This window comes from Plectrocnemia conspersa, unplaced genomic scaffold, assembly GCF_051122295.1.
Source record: "Plectrocnemia conspersa isolate PC_06_02 unplaced genomic scaffold, ASM5112229v1 ptg000001l, whole genome shotgun sequence".
In the NCBI taxonomy this organism is placed as follows: Eukaryota; Metazoa; Arthropoda; class Insecta; order Trichoptera; family Polycentropodidae; genus Plectrocnemia; species Plectrocnemia conspersa.
In genome coordinates, this window is record NW_028277165.1 from 3,966,580 (window position 1) to 3,984,907 (window position 18,328).

Consider the following 18,328-nt stretch of genomic DNA (forward strand, 5'->3'; position numbering starts at 1 on the left):
CGATTAAGTACCACGCAACCATAGTAACCATGTTTACTAAATGATAGAGTGATAGTAAACGGGTGGTTTGAAAGTTTTAATCAAGTATGGGTAACTAATAGCGACGCAAACAAACAACAATGTTTACCATCGTATGGGGTAATATCGAACAGACTGGAAAATATTACCTTACATGTATATTTGAAATCTTTGACGTTATACTGTATTTTAGACGTTAAATATATAATACCCAGCCAACTTATTTTATGCTAATTAAAGGCAAGGACATCATTTCAGCTTTTTCCAGAGGGGAGGGGCAAAAGTTGGCCAGCCAGCAATCGTTGTTTTAATATTTCGATTTTAATTAAATATATAATATTTCATTAAATGACATGCACTTTTCTGGACAAATTCAAGATGGCGTCCCTGTTTAGAAGCAACATCAAAAGCAATAAAATCCTGCCGCGGCCGTCGCAGTGGAAACTCTCAGTTATCTAGTGTTCATATTCAGACTTTTATAGCAATATCACGACTTAAAAATAGTGGTAATCGAATGAAGCATATCTAAACCGAATTTTGACCAAGGAAAGCACAAAAAACAATCATTCCTTCTCAGAAATCAAAAATTCACGTCAAAAACAATAACATCGTGCCGTCACTGTCTCAGTGTAAACGCTCGTTATTGCTTTAACCGTGAATTTTTGACTTCTGAGACTGTTGACACTTTCATCAAAACTTCATACTAATATCGGTTTTTCGTCATCTCCAGTCACCGATCGATGCAAAAAGCTTGTGCTCTTGTCTTGAACTTAAAGCAACTCATGCTAAAACATGGTACCTATGTATGTTAGATTGGCCGCTGACAATTAATGAAGAGTCCAAACAACGTACCATGAAACAATTTTCATTGGATGCAAATGCCACGCCATACTTAATTGGTTTACTCCCGTCTTTATTGCAAACTTTCTGGTATTTTGACGTGGACCAATATCTATTACGACGTTCAACGTGTCAACGTCAGGCTTCGAAGTCACATGATATTTTTTTGTCAACCAATGAAAAATATTTGAATCAGAATTTTGTAAACCACTTGTGTCAGTCGAATTTCAGTGGCATCTTTCTTGTATACGAAGCAAATGTTTTTAATTGCCTCTGTTGCAGTATTACCTTCAGTAAATTTACAAAGTAAACAGTGTCTGTCGTAAATAAACTTGATTGGCAGCTATTAAAAAAAAATTGTTTACTATAAGCTGATTAGACTTGACGGATGGATGACAACGGGTAATAATTACACACATATTGAGCCGCTGCAGTAGTATTTTATTGATAGTATATAGTTTACATGTTTGTTATTGAAATATATGCGAGTGAACAATGGACGAGGCACCACCAGATGTTCTCTTCCTGTCGAGGTTCACCAAAAATATGTGTTGCCCTCTACGGCCATTACATTAGTGTTACAAAACTGCTAAGTTTTAGCCATGATGAATAAATAAATACATAAAAAGGCCCCCATTAAACCAAAACTGAACAAGTGTCTTTTATATAATGGAATAGTGTGAAAATTAAGGTTATTTACCAGTTCAGAGAAAAGACATGCCAAAAGTTTTTCACATTCACGAAAAGCACGACCATCTCTTAATTTCCGTGAGCCTTAAAGATAAACATCGCAATGAGATTGCATATGCCTTGTAAGCTTGTATTTTAATTTGTAGGTTTTTCCACATCTTTCACATTCAAAGTCACGAATATTAGTATGAGTGTCTAAATGTCTTAAAAGTATAGATTTAAATTTAAATGTTTTTCCACATTCATCACATTCAAAGTCACGAACATTACTATGAGTTTTCATATGGCCTAAAAGTCTATTTTTAAATTTAAAAGCTTTTCCACACTTTTCACATTCAAAGTCAAAAACATTATTATGAGTTTGCATATGTTTTGTAAGATAGTTTTGACACTTGAATGCTTTTCCACATTTTTTACATTCAAAATCAAAAGCATTGTGATGAGTTTTATTATGCAATGAAAGTGAGGTTTTATATTTGAATGTTTTCTCACATTTGTCGCACTCAAAAGCACGAGCATCACTATGGGATTGTATATGTATTGAAAGCCTGTATTTAGTTACAAATGCTTTACCACATTTTTTACATTCAAAGTTAAAATCATGGCTGTGAGATTTAATATGTATTGAAAGAGCAGTTTTAGAGAAGTATGTTTTTCCACATTTTTCACATTCAAAGTTACGAACATCGCTGTGAGTTTTCATATGGATTAAAAGACTATTTTTAGACATGCAAGCTCTTCCACATTTATAACATTTAAAATCCCAATCAAGGCTGTGAGTTTGCATATGTCGTGAGATATGAGATTTTGTTTTATATGTTTTTCCACATATTTGACATTTAAAGTCACGATTATTGCTATGTATTTGCATATGTCTATATAAACATGATTTATTATTATATACTTTTCCACAGTTTTTACATTTAAAGTCAGGAATATCGCAATAACTTTGAATATGTTGTGAGAGATAAAATTTTCTTTTATATGATCTTCCACATTTTTCACATTCATAGTCCTGAATATCGCCATGAAGTTTCATGTGTCTTGTAAGATATCTTTGAGAATTAAATATTTTTCCACATTTAGCACATTTGTATTCATAAGAATCATCGTGTACACGTTGAACACTAGTACATTTTTCTCTTCCAGGTTTCTAAAATGTGAATTTCAATCATTAAATGAGTTGCAAATGTCAATATACATAGAAATTTATTCAACTATTACTTTAGTGACTTCGTAAATTTGATGAGATAAAATGTCTACACTGATAGTATTTGCTGTAAGTATATCTTTAACATCGTGAATTTCTGAAATCATATAATATATAATAATAAATAATTTAAGTATATGCAAATATATAAGTGTTATTAAGTAGTTATGTTTAACCTGTTTCGAACATGTCGTCTACGTTGCTTATGGGCGTATCTTCGCTGTAATCGTACTCGCATTTTATAAATTTCGACTTAAAAAATTAAGCACTATTTAATATCATATACAACCGTTATAGATAATGTGTTATTACCTCGATTTTACATTGAATCTCATCAACGGAAGCAAATGTTCTTTCATCTTTTTCTATGTCAGCTTCTACAAAGACATAGTTTATTACTAAAAACTAATTAACTAGTAAACAATTGATGATAATACAATAAATTCTAATTGATGATATTTTTATCGTTAATAAAATTCACATAAAAGCTATATTAGTTAATAAAATGAAAAATACCAGTTTTAATAAACGCCATTCTACCGTCAAGTTGATAGACGTCAAAATCGATTACAACAATGTTTGGTCCAAATACGACAAATTATCAAGCATGGCGGAAAATAAAGGGACAACGAGAAACGCTGTAAATTAAAAACATACCTACGTTATTTAAATCAAATTATTTATTTTATTTAGATTTTTATTGCGTGCGCTTGTTTATTCTCCAAAGATACGGTGAAAATCGCAAGCAATTATATTTCGGTGTAGTCGATAACACCGAATAACACACATCGACACTGATGAGCGCTTAATTGCTATTTTTATTCGATATTTTGAGAATAAACATGGACACGGTATATTGTATGAAATGTTCAAACCTAAACCCATCTTAAGTAAATTAACCATTATATTTGTTTAGGTTAGATTTTGGTTTGAACAGCAAATGGACGTTTCGTCATTAAACACAGAGTGAACCGCTACAGTAGTATTTATTGAAGTTTATAGAGTTTAGTTACATGTTAAATTATAAATGCTTAGAGATCGGCAGACGAGGCCCCGCCAGTCGTCGTCCTCACATCGATATACACTAAAAAGTGTGTTGCCATTTGCCTAGCATCACCTAGTTTAGGCCATAATAATTAGGCCACCCATATCGCATTCCTTAAACAGCAGTATGTGCATGAGATTGTTGCTATTATGCAGAATTTTTGCCTTAATTCACTTTAAATATTCTAGTATTTTTTCAAACGATGTAACGTCACAATTCTGCAAATCTCTAATCACTTGATTTACGCGCACTGAATCATCCATTTTTGAACAAATACAGTTTTAAAGATACTGAGTAGTGAAATTTATACTGGAAAAAATATTAATTTACTTCAGCCCTTGAGCGGTATTACCATACATATATGGCGGTAGATCTTTCACTGATTTGAGGTACCACATATAGTTAAATATTTAACTGGAGAAATAATAAATAAAAAGCAGTATATGTATATATGTTTTAAATTTTATTTAATGTAAATGATTTCTTTAGAAAATAATATCTATAAATTAACGAGTACGAAATAAATAAACATAAGAAAAAACCTTTATATTGTTTTTATAAAATTAATTGAGTTTCTGAAATGATATAAAAAAAATCCATAAAAGCCAAATATTAAAGTAAAATATATATATATATATATATATATTTTTAGAATCGATAACTTTTTCTATTATTTACTATAAATGGAATATAAAATAATAATACATAAATAACAACAGAAATAATAATGGAAAAATACGTACATGTTTGTTATTGAAATATATGCGGGTGAGCGGTGAACGGTGAACGAGGCCCCACAGACCGTCATCTTCCCGTCAAGGTATACCAAAATAATGTGTTAAAAACTGTTAAGTTTTACTATAATGAATGAATAAAATATATAACCAAGCCCCCCAAAACCAAAACGAAGCAGAAAGTGTCTTTTATACAATGGAATATTGTTAAAATAGCGGCTATTTACCATTTCAGAGGAAAACGTTAGCGTCATAAAATTGTCAAAAACTTTTATCAACCTAATAGCTAACAGAAAATTTTAATAATCATGAATAACTGTAAAAATTTTGATCAATTTTCAAATATATTGTAAAAATAATTAAAAATGAACTCTTAACAATACTAAAATATTAGACCTTAGTATGAAACAAGATAAATTAATTATATTTTATTTTTTACATACATAATTAATACGTGATTTTATATTTCAAAAGCAAAATTCACAATATGTTTTCAGTTTCAGATTCCAGAAGTATTGTATTTTCCAGAAATCCACGTAATGAAATATGGCAATGTTTGTAACAAAATGTATACTTCTTTTTACGAAGGACACGACAACTGCTTAACCAGCATGTTCCGCAATATTGTTCAAATGGTGGCTATTCAAAAAAGTAAAATATCATAACTATAATCTTTAAAAAGTTAATGTAAGACGTTAAAAATAGAAATTAAAATATAATAAAGATTAAAAAACATATTCCTTAAAATGGTATACAATCTTAGAGAAAAAATGTTCTACAATAGATTTTAGTTAGTAAAGGCGCACTGTTTGATACAAATTTTTGAAAGGGCACCAAATGTCATTGTATGGAAAGGTTTGCCTTATCTTTTAATAGGACTGAAGAGATTATTTTTATTTTAAACATAGTATGCGAAAACAGATGATCTGATCAAACGTTATAAAAAACTATTGAAAAAGAAAATACAAGACTCCCATTATAAATGTTCCAGTTTTCATTTTTTCGGCCGTTACCCAGTTTAAACCCCCCTAACTCTATGTATAGCTGATACAGAGTAAGCTATCTTGTTTATTATATTAAATTCCAGCAAAGTCATAAAACTGCTATAATTCTTCAGTTTTTAATGAACAAAAAAAATTAAGTTTTAATTTAATATCAAAAGAAATAACATGAGTTCCATTTACTCTTATTCAATATATTGTACAACCAAAAGCAAGTAAGAAAAATTTAACCTTCTATTTGACCCAGATTGCAATACACAGAACATGAAATATGTAGACGTTAGGTTTGCAGTGCTCTTTTTTTTAAAGCTTTTCCTCATTTTTCACATTTAAAGTCAAAATCATCGCTATGAATTTTCATATGCACGACCATCTTTGTGAGTTTCCATATGCCTTAAAAATAAGGTTTGAAATTTAAATGCTTTTCCACATATTTTACATTCAATGTTACAAAGATAACTATGAGTTTTCATATGTTCTGTAAGCCTTTTTTTTAATTTGAAAGCTTTTCCACATTTCTCACATTCAAAGTCATAAACATCGCAATGAGTTTTCATATGTTCTGCAAGCCTTTTTTTTAATTTGAAAGCTTTTCCACATATATCACATTCAAAGTCATAAACATCGCAATGAGTTTTCATATGCCATGTAAGCAAGTATTTTAATTTAAAAGTCTGTCCACATCTTTCACATTCAAAGTCACGAACATTAGTATGAGTTTCCAAATGCCTTACAAGCACAGATTTAAATTTAAATGATTTTCCACATTCATCACATTCAAAGTCACGAACATTGCTATGAGTTTTCATATGCCCTAAAAGGCTATTTTTAAATTTAAAAGCTTTTCCACACTTTTCACATTCAAACTCAAAAACATTACTATGAGTTTGCATATGTCTTGTAAGATAGTTTTGACGCTTGAATAGTTTTCCACATTTATTACATTTAAAATCATAAGCATCGTTATGAATTTTAATATGCAATGAAAGTGAGGTTTTGTATTTGAATGTTTTCTCACATTTGTCACACTCAAACTCATAAGCCTTACTATGGGTTCGCATATGTAATAAAACCTTCTTTTTAGTTATAAATGCTTTACCACATTTTTTACATTCAAAGTTAAAACCGTGGCTGTGAGATTGAATATGTATTGAAAGACCGTTTTTAGAGAAGAATGTTTTTCCACATTTTTCACATTCAAAGTTACAAATATCGCTATGAGTTCGCATATGCATTAAAAGACTGTTTTTAGACATGCAAACTCTTCCACACTTATCACATTTAAAATCACAAACAATGCTGTGAGTTTGCATATGTCGTAAAACATGGGATTTTGTTTTATATGTTTTTCCACATATTTTACATTTAAAGTCACGATTATCGCTATGTGTTTGCATATGCCGAAAGAGATATAATTTTTTTTTGTATACTTTTCCACAGTTTTCACATTCAAAGTCACGAACATCGCTATGAGTTTGAATATGTTGTGAGAGATAGACTTTTCTTTTAAACATTCTTCCACATTTTTCACATTCATAGTCAAAAGAATTGCTATGAACTTTCATGTGTCTTCTAAGATATCCTTGAGAATTAAATGTTTTTCCACATTTAACACATTTGTATTCATAAGAATCATCGTGTATTCGTTGAACTGTAGTACATCTTTCTCTTCCCGGTTTCTAAAATTTTAATTTTAATTATTAGATATGTTTCAAACGTCAACATACATAGAAATTTATTCAGCAATTACTTTGGTGACATTGTTGATTTGATGGGATAAAACGTCTACACTGACAGTATTCGCCTTTAGTATATCTTTAACATCATGAATTTCTGAAACCAAATAATGGTTAATATTTTAAATATATATAACAGTTTTATTAACTAATTATGTTTAACCTGTTTCGAACATGTCGTTTACGTTGTTTATGGTCGTATCTTCGCTGCAATCGTAGTCGCATTTTAGAAATTCCGACTTAAAAAATTAAGCACTATTTAATATCATATACAACCGTTATAGATCACGTGTTATTACCTCGATTTTACATTGAATCTCATCAACGGAAGTAAATGTTTCTTCATCTTTTTCTATGTCAGCTTCTGCAAGGACATAGTTTATTACTAAAAACTAATTAACTAGTAAACAATTTAGAGGCGTGTGAAATGTATGTCATTGATGATAATACAATAGATTCTAACTATGATACTTTTAACGTAAATTAATTTAATGTAAAAGCGATATCAGTTAAAAAGCAAAAAAATGAATAATAAAAGTAATAATACCGGATTTTATAAACGCCATTCTAACGTCAAGTTAATATACGTCAAAATCGAATACTATATTGCTTGGTCCAAATATGTCGAATTGTCGAGCATGCCGAAAAACAAAGTGAGATTAGCTAAGCACACACGTACGGATTTGCCCGTCGGACATCTGACGGATTTGTCCGGGCTTGGCCACAGACGCAATTTGTACGAGCTCGGACAAATTCTTATCGGACACCAGATTTACGTGTTTTTATGTGAAATTTTGTTTACAATATATGATGTTTTACTGTCTTTGATAAAAAAATGGAAAAAAATACATTTTCAACGGTAACAATATTAAGTGACCGATGGGTCATAAAGTAATAAAACCTTATTTAGATATTTTAGACAATATACCTACCGATGGCGGCAACTTTGGCACAAATTAATAAAGGCGAGCGGAAATGGCCCAGGTCATAAAATCACTTAAGGGACAAATTTTAACAAAAAATACTGTAAACCATCGGGTGCGAATAACACAATTGCGATACATTTTAATTACCTTTTAATTGACAAAAGCGGAGAGCCGAAGGCTGCCTAAAAATATGCACAATTCCTTCGATACTGTAAACCATATTAAACTTGGATGATTGTCGAAGATAAAAGCAAGAAAAGCTAAATTTATATAGTGTTTAAAGTACCGTTTTTTTTGCTATGGGTCATAAAGTAATAAAACATCGCCAAAATCTTATTTTAGACGTTGGCGGCAACTTTGGCGCAAATTAGCAAGGACCCGAGTCATAAAATCACTTAAGGGACAAACAAAAAGCACCGTAAACCATCGGGTGAGGATAAAACCATTGCGATACATTTTAATTACCTTTCAATTGACAAGAGCAAGAGTCGAGTGCTGCCTAAAAAACATGCATATTTCCATCGATATTGTAAACCATATTTCACATCGATACTGTTAACCATATTTAACTCTCTATCGAAGAATGTCAGAAAAAAAAACAATTTTATCTGATTGGCTTTCAATTTTATTGAAGCTGAGATGCCATTTGAGTTCTACTTGGAGTATTGTAGAAGAAAAGTTAAATTTATATAGTGCTTGAAGTAAATTCTAAATTTAAATGACATTTATTAATAATAAGAATATATACATACATATATGTATATATCTTGATCTTTTCATACATTTTCAATAATGATAATAACTTTAATTTTAGTATAATTAAAATTTTATTTTTTATTATGTATTTATATATGTAATATTTACGTATCCAGAGTCTAAGTGCATCTTAAATTTATATTCTTTTTTTCTATTGTATAGTCATAAAGTAATAAAACTTTAAAAAAATTTAGACGTTGGCGCAAATTATTAAAGGCCCGGGTCATAAAACTATTTAAGGGACAAATTTTAACAAAAAACACTGTAAACGGTCGTTTACGCGAGCGCGATCTCTGCTCAGATCTGCTTGTCCGTGTCCGATCCGTTCGTTTTGAGCACGGACAACGGACAGACAACAGACGGATCTGTCCGAGAGTTTTAACCCCACACACTGGCGGATTTGTCCGTCGGACATCCATTTCGGACAAATCCGACGGGCAGATCCGCCCGTATGTGGCCAGCTAATGAGAGACGCTGTAAATTTAGAACCATTCGTTTCTTATACCAAATCATTAATTTCATTTAATTTAGTTTTTATTTCCCAAACTTACGTTAATAAACGAAATTAGGGTCAAAAGCAAAACAAATGTTTATAACCATCGGTTTTTGAGCATGGCGTTGACATAATTAGCAAGTACCTAAATTATTTAGCTATTTGGTAATAAGCACAGCGCGACGCTCAAACTACACCAATAGGGTAACACTTTAATGTGATTTGCGTACTTGCAAAAATATAAACTTGTTGCTAAGTAATCTATCTATAATTTACGATACTTAATCAATCAATCATAGTATATTTTCATTTAGAAACCAAAACAAAGCTAAGTTAAGTGCCACTCTACATTTTTATTAGTGAAATGATGATATTCTTTTTTGTTAAAGACTAGAAAGTTTTGTAAGAAAAAATATAGTAAATCATTGTAAGTTATTTTTTTATATTGAATGATTAAAAAAATATTGGGTAAGATAGAAAAATATTTTTAATTATTATTTTTTCTTTGCGGGCCTGCGCCCCGTTATTTTGTAAGCATCATGTAAACTGTAATACCATTTGTTGGGGCCTATTTATATATAAATTTAGATTTCATTATGGCCAAAATGAAATCTAAATTTATATATAAATAGTAATACTGTCCTGATAGATTCTCCCGACTGACAACCCTCGGTGCGTTCGCACGCTTCGCGCCCCGTAATTGTATAAAAAAACATGTAAACATTAGTTCTCAATAAAACACTACTGCAGCGGCTCAATCTGTGTCTAATGGCCACTCGTCACCAAAAATCAAATAAAACATCGATTGTAATAATATACATATTGTAAGAGACATATTCATTTTATTGTATTATTTACATAACAAATAAATGATTTTTTATTTCAAAAGGCAAAAATCGCAATATATGTGCTTAAAGTGTAAGATTTTAGAAGTTTTGTTATTACCACAAAATCACTTAATGAGCTATGGCAGCATTTGCAACATAATTTATACTTCTTTTCACAGAGAACAAGATAACTGCCAGCTAGCTTGTTTCAAAATAAATAAAAGTAGAGGTCAAAAATGCTCCACAATATACATTTTAGTTGGTAAAGGTGCACATTTCAATACAATTTTTTAGAATAGCACCGAATGTCATTGTCTGGAAGGGTTCGTTATAATCTCTTAATATATACGAAGAGATAAAAATTAACTTTAACATTGTAACACTATGCATGTCTGGGACAGAGTAAGCTCTCTTGTTTTACTATGGTAAAAAAGTTGTCAATATTAAATTTCAGCTGTCACTGCTAAAGATCTTCAGTTCTTACTGAGTAAAAAGAAAAAAAATTGAATATCAAAAGCAATATCAAAAAATTGAATAGCACAAGTTCCATTATAAAAGATTTTATTCAATGTATCATACAACCAACACTAAGTAAGAAAACCTTCTATTTCAACCAGAATTGCAATATGCAGAGCATGAAATATGATGATTTCATATTCGAAAACTGATTCTACATTTTTACATTATAAGTCAAAAACATTGCTATGAATTTTCATAAGTACTGAGTCACGATTTTCACTATGAGTTTCCATATGCCAAGAAAGTAGTGTTATAATGATCCCTTTTCCACATTTTTGACATTCAAAGTCACAACCAATGCTTAGTTTGCATATGTTTTGAATGTGAGATTTTATATTTAAATGCTTTTCCACATTCTTCACATTCAATGTTATGAACACCACTAGTTTTCATATGTTCCTGACTGTACTTGAATTTGAAAGTTTTTCCACATCTTTCACGTTCCAAGCTTGTACTTGAATTTTGAAATTTTTCCACATCTTTCACGTTTATCACGCTTAACAGTATGAGTTACCGAATGCCTTAAAAGTAAGCATTTAAATTTAAATGCTTTTCCACATCTATCACATTCAAAGGCACGCACATCGCCATGTGTTTTCATATGCCCTAAGAGCCTATTTTTAAATTTAAAAGCTTTTCCACACTTTTCACATTCAAATCTATAAACATCACTATGAGTTTGCATGTGTTTCGAAAGATAGTTTTGACACTTGAATGCTTTTCCACATTTTTTGCATTCAAAGTCAAAACTATGTCTGTGAGTTTGAATATGTATTGAAAGGCCATTTTTTGATAAGTATGTTTTTCCACATTTTTCACATTCAAAGTTACGAATATCGCTATGAGATTTCATATGCAATAAAAGACTATTTTCAGATATGCAAGCCCTCCCACATTTATCACATTTAAAATCACAAGCAAAGCTATGAGTTTCCATGTGTCTAAAGATATGGGATTTTGTTTTATATGTTTTTCCACATATTTTACATTCAAAGTCACGATTACCACTATGTGTTTGCAAATGTTTAATAAGATATGATTTCTTTTTATATACTTTTCCACAGCTTTCACATTCATAGTCATGAATATTGCAGAGAGTTTGAATATGTTGTGAGAAAAAGAGTCTTGTTTTATATGATTTTCCACATTTTTCACATTCAAAATTACTAACATCGTCATGAACATGCATATGAATCTTGAGATATCTTTTAGAATTAAATGTTTTTCCGCATTTAACACATTTGTATTCATATGAATCATCTTGTATATGCTGGACTCTGATACATTTTTTTCTTTCTGATTTCTAAAATTTTAATTTTAATAATTAGATAAGTTGCAAATGTCAACATACATAAAAATTTATTCAACTATTACTTCAGTGATATCGTCAGATTGATGAGATAAAACGCCTAGATTGATAGTTTTTGTCTTTAGTATATCTTTAACATCGTGAATTTCTGAAATTATATAATAGTCAATAATTTAAATATATGCAAATATATGTGTTATTAAGTAGTTATGTTCAACCTGTTTCGAACATATCGTTTACGTTGTTTATGGGTGTATCTTCGCTGCGATCGTAGTCGCATTTTACAAATTCCGACTTAAAAAAATTACTCTATTTAAAATCACATACAAGCGTTTTATATCACGTTTTATTACCTCGATTCTACATTGAATCTGATCAATGGAAGCAATTGTTTCTTCATCGTTTTCTATATCAGTTTCTGCAAAGGCATAGTTTAATATTTAAAACTAATTAACTAGTAAACAATTTAGTGGCGTGTGAAATGTATGCCATTGAAAATAATACAATATATTCTAACTAATGATATTTTAACGTAAATGAATTTCATATAAAAGGTATATTAATTAGTAAAATGAATAAAACCTGTTTTAATAAACGCCATTCTAACGTCAGGTTGATAGACGTCAAATTCGATTACAACAATGTTTGGTCCAAATATGACGAACTGTGAAGCATGGCGGAAAACAAACATAGTAAATTTAAAACATACGTTATTTACACCAAAATATTTATTTTTATTTTAATCGCAACGCACGTGTTTATTCCTCAAACGTACATTATTTATTTATTTATTTAAATCAAATTAAAACCATTACCTAAATGAGCCACGATGATCGAAAATAATACATTGTAATCTTTTAATACACAAAATAAATATAAATATAATAAAATACCAAAAATAATACATAGGAAGAAGGAAACAAAAAATATCAGCAATTTTTAAAATTATATTATACGAAACGGACCAGCTTCTCGTAGCTGACATTAAACAAGGCAATGCTAAAGACCAGCGTATTAAGAATCCGGATGGCGACAGCCAAGGCGAGTCGGAAAGTGCGAATGTCCTAGCCCCAACGGCCATCAATAAGGATGGTTCTCAAAGAAGTTCTGAAACCCAAAACTGGAATTCCTCGAGAATAGCTGGATCGTTGACAGCACCCTTTAGTAATTTGAAGAAATCCTTAGCGACATACAACTTTTTGCGAGAACTTAGCGAATCGTAACCTAACGCTCCTAAAAGAAAGGCGCTGGGATATAAAAACGGATAATAACCATATATTCCTTTATAAAGGTATCTTAAAAGCATTTTGATTAAATCGGAGTATTTGGTTATTTTAAGATTCCAAATTATAGATCCCGACCTAAGAATGCTACGAACTAAAGTATCATACAGGACGCGAATAACTAAAAGAGTCAATGGTGAGCGCTATAGGCGCATGATTATTTTGGCACGAGATGAAAATATTCTAACAAGACGGCGCCCATCGGGTGTTACATTAAATGTTTTGCATAAAGATCCTAGGTCGTAATAATTTCACGTTTTGGTGTCGTCAGTTGGCCGCCAAGATTGTGCGATTTTCCACCGTTGGATTTTATTGTTAGGTTAAGCTAAGAGTAATGTCTACAGCCGCAAAACCGAAACGATTGAGCAATAAAAACCAATATTCGCTGCTATAATCGAGATACCGACCGAAATGTATGAAAAAGTATTGATATTATGTTTGAAAATGAATGAAATACACTCTTTACTACCATTTTAAAATACATACATTTTTAAATCTCCTTATCGGTACACATAATATGTAATGTGATAAGTTTAAAACAGAGTAGTGATAAATATGGGTCTTTTGATTATCGACAAAACAAAAGTTTGTGAAGGGAAAGCGGATTAATGAAATGATTTTTGAACAAAGTATAGAAGCAAATAGGAGTTTATTTGAATCCATTTAATGATAATGAGTTTAATGAGCTTAAATGATTTTTGGTGTGATGTGAAAGAAAAATCTTATATATAATTGTTCTAATCCGCTTCCGCCGTCGCTTCCGGACGCGCATAACTTTAAACGAAACATTCTCCGTTCAATTATCTACTCTGTAAATCGTATCGCTTTGTATTAACGGTGTGTAACAATACACGTAAACAAAGGAAATATATTTAATTATATTAATAAATAATAATAAAAATTAAAATTGAATTTGTTCCGATTGATTTTCGAGCCGCCGGTAATGCGTTCTGTTGTTTCGACCAATCAAAAATAAGCATTCAAATATTCAAATAGCGTCGACCAATGAAAAATAAGCATTCAAATTCAAATAGATAGTACCGTGACAACACTTTTAAATAATTATTATTTAATAATAAAATTTTGCTACGCGACAATAATTTTCATTAATTCGTCATTTGACTGAATAAAAATTAAATATATACATAATGTGTTGAGGATTAGAAGAATACATTGATTAAACTAGATAAACAATCATAAAATAATCTTCGTAATGAAATTTTCAAATTTTGAATTCCCGGCGACGGGCTCCGAGGCCTAAAAGTGAGTTTTTGCTTTTATAAATAATCGGATTGCAAATTAACTAGGTGTGTTATAACTATGAAAATTAAATATATACATAATGTGTTTAGGATAAGAAGAATACATTGATTAAATTAGATAAACAATCATAAAACAATCTTTGTAATGAAATCTTCAAATTTTGAAATCCCGTCGCCGGGCTCCGAGGCCGGAAAGTGAGTTTTTCTTTTATATTACATAAACATTATCATTGCTTTCCGATTTAATACACATATACGTTAGATTTTAAGAATTTTAAATTAACCAGTTATGTTTTAAACATGAACGTGTAATATATCCTTAGTATGTGAGGATTGAAAGTTAATGTCGATCAAATCGGCGCTGTCGGACAGCTTATAAATGTGTAGTTTCTTGGATGTTATCTAATAAACGACATTTTACAATGATTATAAATATGTGATTGCATACCTGGAATAATCGATAGCCAAAATATCTAAGAGTGGGTTATTTTTAATTCCGATGTGGCAAAATAGGTACAATTTTTGTTCTGTGCCATCATTCCTCTTTCTGAATAGCCAAATTTAAGATATTCAGTTACATCAAACTTATGTAGTATGTTCTTTATAAAAAGATAATACTTGCTGACAGTGACTTGAACATGAGAAGATTAACTCTTTGTTTATATATACCAATTCTACGTTGTAGCCATATAGGTCATCAAATTGTTCCATCATTGCTTCTGAAAAATAATTAAAAAACAATAAGACTCCTATCAAGAGTAAACATTGAACACATTATTACTACTAATATAATCCATAAATTAAATTTAAACGACAACCAAAGAACACAATTGATGGATGTACTGTAGAGGATTAAACACGTAGATTGGCATCTTTTCATCTTCTACAAAATTGTCACAATATGTCATATATTTTTGATTATTACTAGCATTGTAATATGTTAAATTAACTTCGGTATGTATACCTTTAATTGCCAAATCACCGCTGTTTGTCTTTTAATATTAGATCCTGGAAAGTCAATAGTAATTTTGTTAGAATAACCGTGTTATATTATTCATTTATAACTAAACACTTATTGGCACACCCGCAATTTATAGTTTTGTCTATAATTTCAAATGCTGCATCACTTGAATCATCTTCAATTGTCACTTTGTAACAAAAATGCCACGATTATAACATATTTCTTGCCAGATGTGACAGAACTGTCAAAGCAAATTTGGGAAGTCCCGCGCTTGAGAACGAACTAAATTGATTTTAACGAGCGAAATTGATTTTAACGAGCGAAATTTATTTTAACGATTTAAATTGTATAAAATTTATTAAAATATGTATAAAAATCATCAAATACAAAAAAAAATGTTTTTTAAAATATTTTTTTAGTTTACAGATTTAAAATATAATATAAATAATGTGGATATGTATTAACTTCTCTATACAGAAAAAATATGTACCTAAATTTTGGCGAACGTTGGCAATTTAAAGTTTTAGTTTTTAGAGAATTTTTAAAACTTTGCTTTAAAAAATATTTTAAACAAAAAGGGGCAAAGTTTCAAAATAAGTACTATTCATTACCAACCAACTACTAAGCGCACAGTATTGCAAAAATCCATCTTACTGACGCCTTTGAAACTAAACTACACAAAAATGTATAACACTCATTTAAATATTTTTTAAATTAAAAGTTTCAGAATAAAATTTCAAGATTTATTCAAAATATTTTTTTCAACATTAAAAATATTTTTTATTTTATTATGGATTTTAAATATTAATCATTTATTATACATTTTAAATATCATTAGTTCATTATTAATTTTAAATATAGTGAAAACTTTTTACACTCATTAATTATTAAAATATATAATGCTGCGCAGAAAAACATTTACTTTAAAAAATATGTAAATCAAAATATTTTTTAATCAAAAAAGACAAAGGTTTCAAAATTATTAATATTTTTAAAACGCACTTTTGGTCTAAAGTAACAGATTAGGTGCTTGATATCTTTAGTTTATTGTTTCTTTCTCATTAGTAAATGTAATTAAAAACTGACTTTTATATTTACACATAAAACATAGAAATATTTTTTTTAAATTATAAAGTAACTTATGATGTCACCAAAAAACTTTTTTATTACGAAAATTTAAATTTATGCTATAATTGTGTTATGCAGCGTTAAAACTGGCACTCAAACACATAAAATACCCTAAAACACAATCAATGACTTATAATCACTCACATTGCACTAACTATATATGATCGATTGTGTTGTAGCGTTAGTAAGGTGTAACAAAATATTTTTTCATATCAGTAATATTTTTGAGCGGATGTGTAACCGATGCTATTTATTATTATTATTATTTATTAAACTGTAAACCTACTTTTAAATGATACAAAATGTTACGTTTTAATATTATTTTTTATGTTGAAAACATTTTGATATTTTTTGTTTTAATAATATTTAGTAAAGTTACAAACCTATTTTAAAAAATATTACAACGAAATCTCTTTGTAACGAATACCGAAATAACAAAATTCCCAGTATAACGAATCTTTAATTTGTCCCCGAAAAACTTGCATACAAAATGTTTTCATTATAACGAAGACTGATCTCAGTATAACGAAATATTTTGATCCGAATTTAAGAATGACGTTGCAACTTTACACAATATTTCTCCAAATTCAGTTCGTTCTTGACGTGGTGTGTGACAGATGTGTTCAAAAGCGACATTACAGGTGTTTCGCTGACCCTCAAACTTTTTTTATAAAACATTTTTTTCACAAATTTTATTGTTTCATACAGTATCCTTAAAAATGGGCAAAAAACTATCTGTCAACCTTATAAGAGGTTATTTCGATGTTGTAGTAATGTGATAATTAAAAATAAAATATATCATCTTCCTTACGTTCAATATAACGAATTTTCAGTATACCAAAATTTATTCATTGGTTCCGTGAGCTTCGCTGTATTGAAATTTAATAGTACAATTTTTAATTTATTATTATCTAGCCAAGTTTTAAACCTATTAATAAATGATATACAATATTTAGATTAATCATTAAATATCTAAGTTTCAATATAACGATAAAATCTAACGTTGTAAATCTAATAAATAATATAAAATGTTTTCTTCTGGAAATATTTAGTCAAGTTGTAAACCTATTTTCAAATGAATTGAAAATGTTAAGTAGTTTTGTATAGATTGAACTATTTTGTCTATCATTGAAAATCCTAAATAGTAATGTCCAATTTGAACCATTAAATTTAAAAAAATATTTTAAAAAATCAGAACGAAGCAAAAATTATATTTAAAACCCAAAAAGTTGAGGGTCCGGTATTCGCACACTCGCTAGCTATCGGTACCTCACGATAGTGAGGTACCGACAGCTAGTATTTTTATGATGCGGTAAACTTGTTTATTTTATTATAAAATGTATAGCCGGCATAGATAGTCGAAAAATAATTTTATCAGCAAGTTTAAATAGTATGCGCTTATGTGCAATTTACGAGTATTTTTACAATCGTACATAGAGTGAACTTTGCATTCACAGATAATGGTTAATGCTCGCCATAACCTCAATAAAAAAGCTCGTTTATTTCACGGAACGCACTCCCCGTTATGCAATGTGAATTTAAGAAATACAGTTAAATAAAAGTTGAAATCAATTTTATTTACATATTGAT

The 18,328-nt window shown here is 29.6% G+C and overlaps 2 protein-coding genes across 7 annotated transcripts; both read right to left on the reverse strand.

The window, feature by feature from the left end:
* Nucleotides 1-1,278: 1,278 nt before the first annotated feature.
* LOC148238483 (uncharacterized) lies at nucleotides 1,279-3,335 on the reverse strand. Of its 3 annotated transcripts, none has more exons than XM_088183789.1 (5): nucleotides 3,275-3,335; nucleotides 3,071-3,135; nucleotides 2,935-2,978; nucleotides 2,773-2,855; nucleotides 1,279-2,701 (listed from the first exon to the last, which is right to left on the reverse strand). In XM_088183789.1, the coding sequence occupies exons 2-5, from the start codon at nucleotides 3,115-3,117 to the stop codon at nucleotides 1,634-1,636; spliced, it is 1,242 nt and encodes a 413-aa protein (XP_088039915.1). In that variant the 5' UTR covers nucleotides 3,118-3,135; nucleotides 3,275-3,335; the 3' UTR covers nucleotides 1,279-1,633. The 3 variants fall into 3 exon arrangements, with proteins under 3 accessions (XP_088039915.1, XP_088039912.1, XP_088039916.1); XM_088183786.1 differs by having other exon boundaries at nucleotides 2,935-3,010; XM_088183790.1 differs by having other exon boundaries at nucleotides 2,935-3,026.
* Nucleotides 3,336-5,857: 2,522 nt separating this feature from the next.
* Nucleotides 5,858-12,753, reverse strand: LOC148238484 (uncharacterized). 4 transcript variants are annotated; one of them, XM_088190245.1, is made up of 5 exons: nucleotides 12,687-12,739; nucleotides 7,574-7,638; nucleotides 7,438-7,513; nucleotides 7,289-7,371; nucleotides 5,858-7,217 (listed from the first exon to the last, which is right to left on the reverse strand). In XM_088190245.1, the coding sequence occupies exons 1-5, from the start codon at nucleotides 12,703-12,705 to the stop codon at nucleotides 5,886-5,888; spliced, it is 1,575 nt and encodes a 524-aa protein (XP_088046371.1). In that variant the 5' UTR covers nucleotides 12,706-12,739; the 3' UTR covers nucleotides 5,858-5,885. The 4 variants fall into 4 exon arrangements, 3 of the variants coding, with proteins under 3 accessions (XP_088046371.1, XP_088046363.1, XP_088046381.1); XM_088190237.1 differs by lacking the exon at nucleotides 12,687-12,739 and adding an exon at nucleotides 7,822-7,972; XM_088190255.1 differs by lacking the exon at nucleotides 12,687-12,739 and adding an exon at nucleotides 7,822-7,886 and having other exon boundaries at nucleotides 7,438-7,529.
* Nucleotides 12,754-18,328: the final 5,575 nt, after the last annotated feature.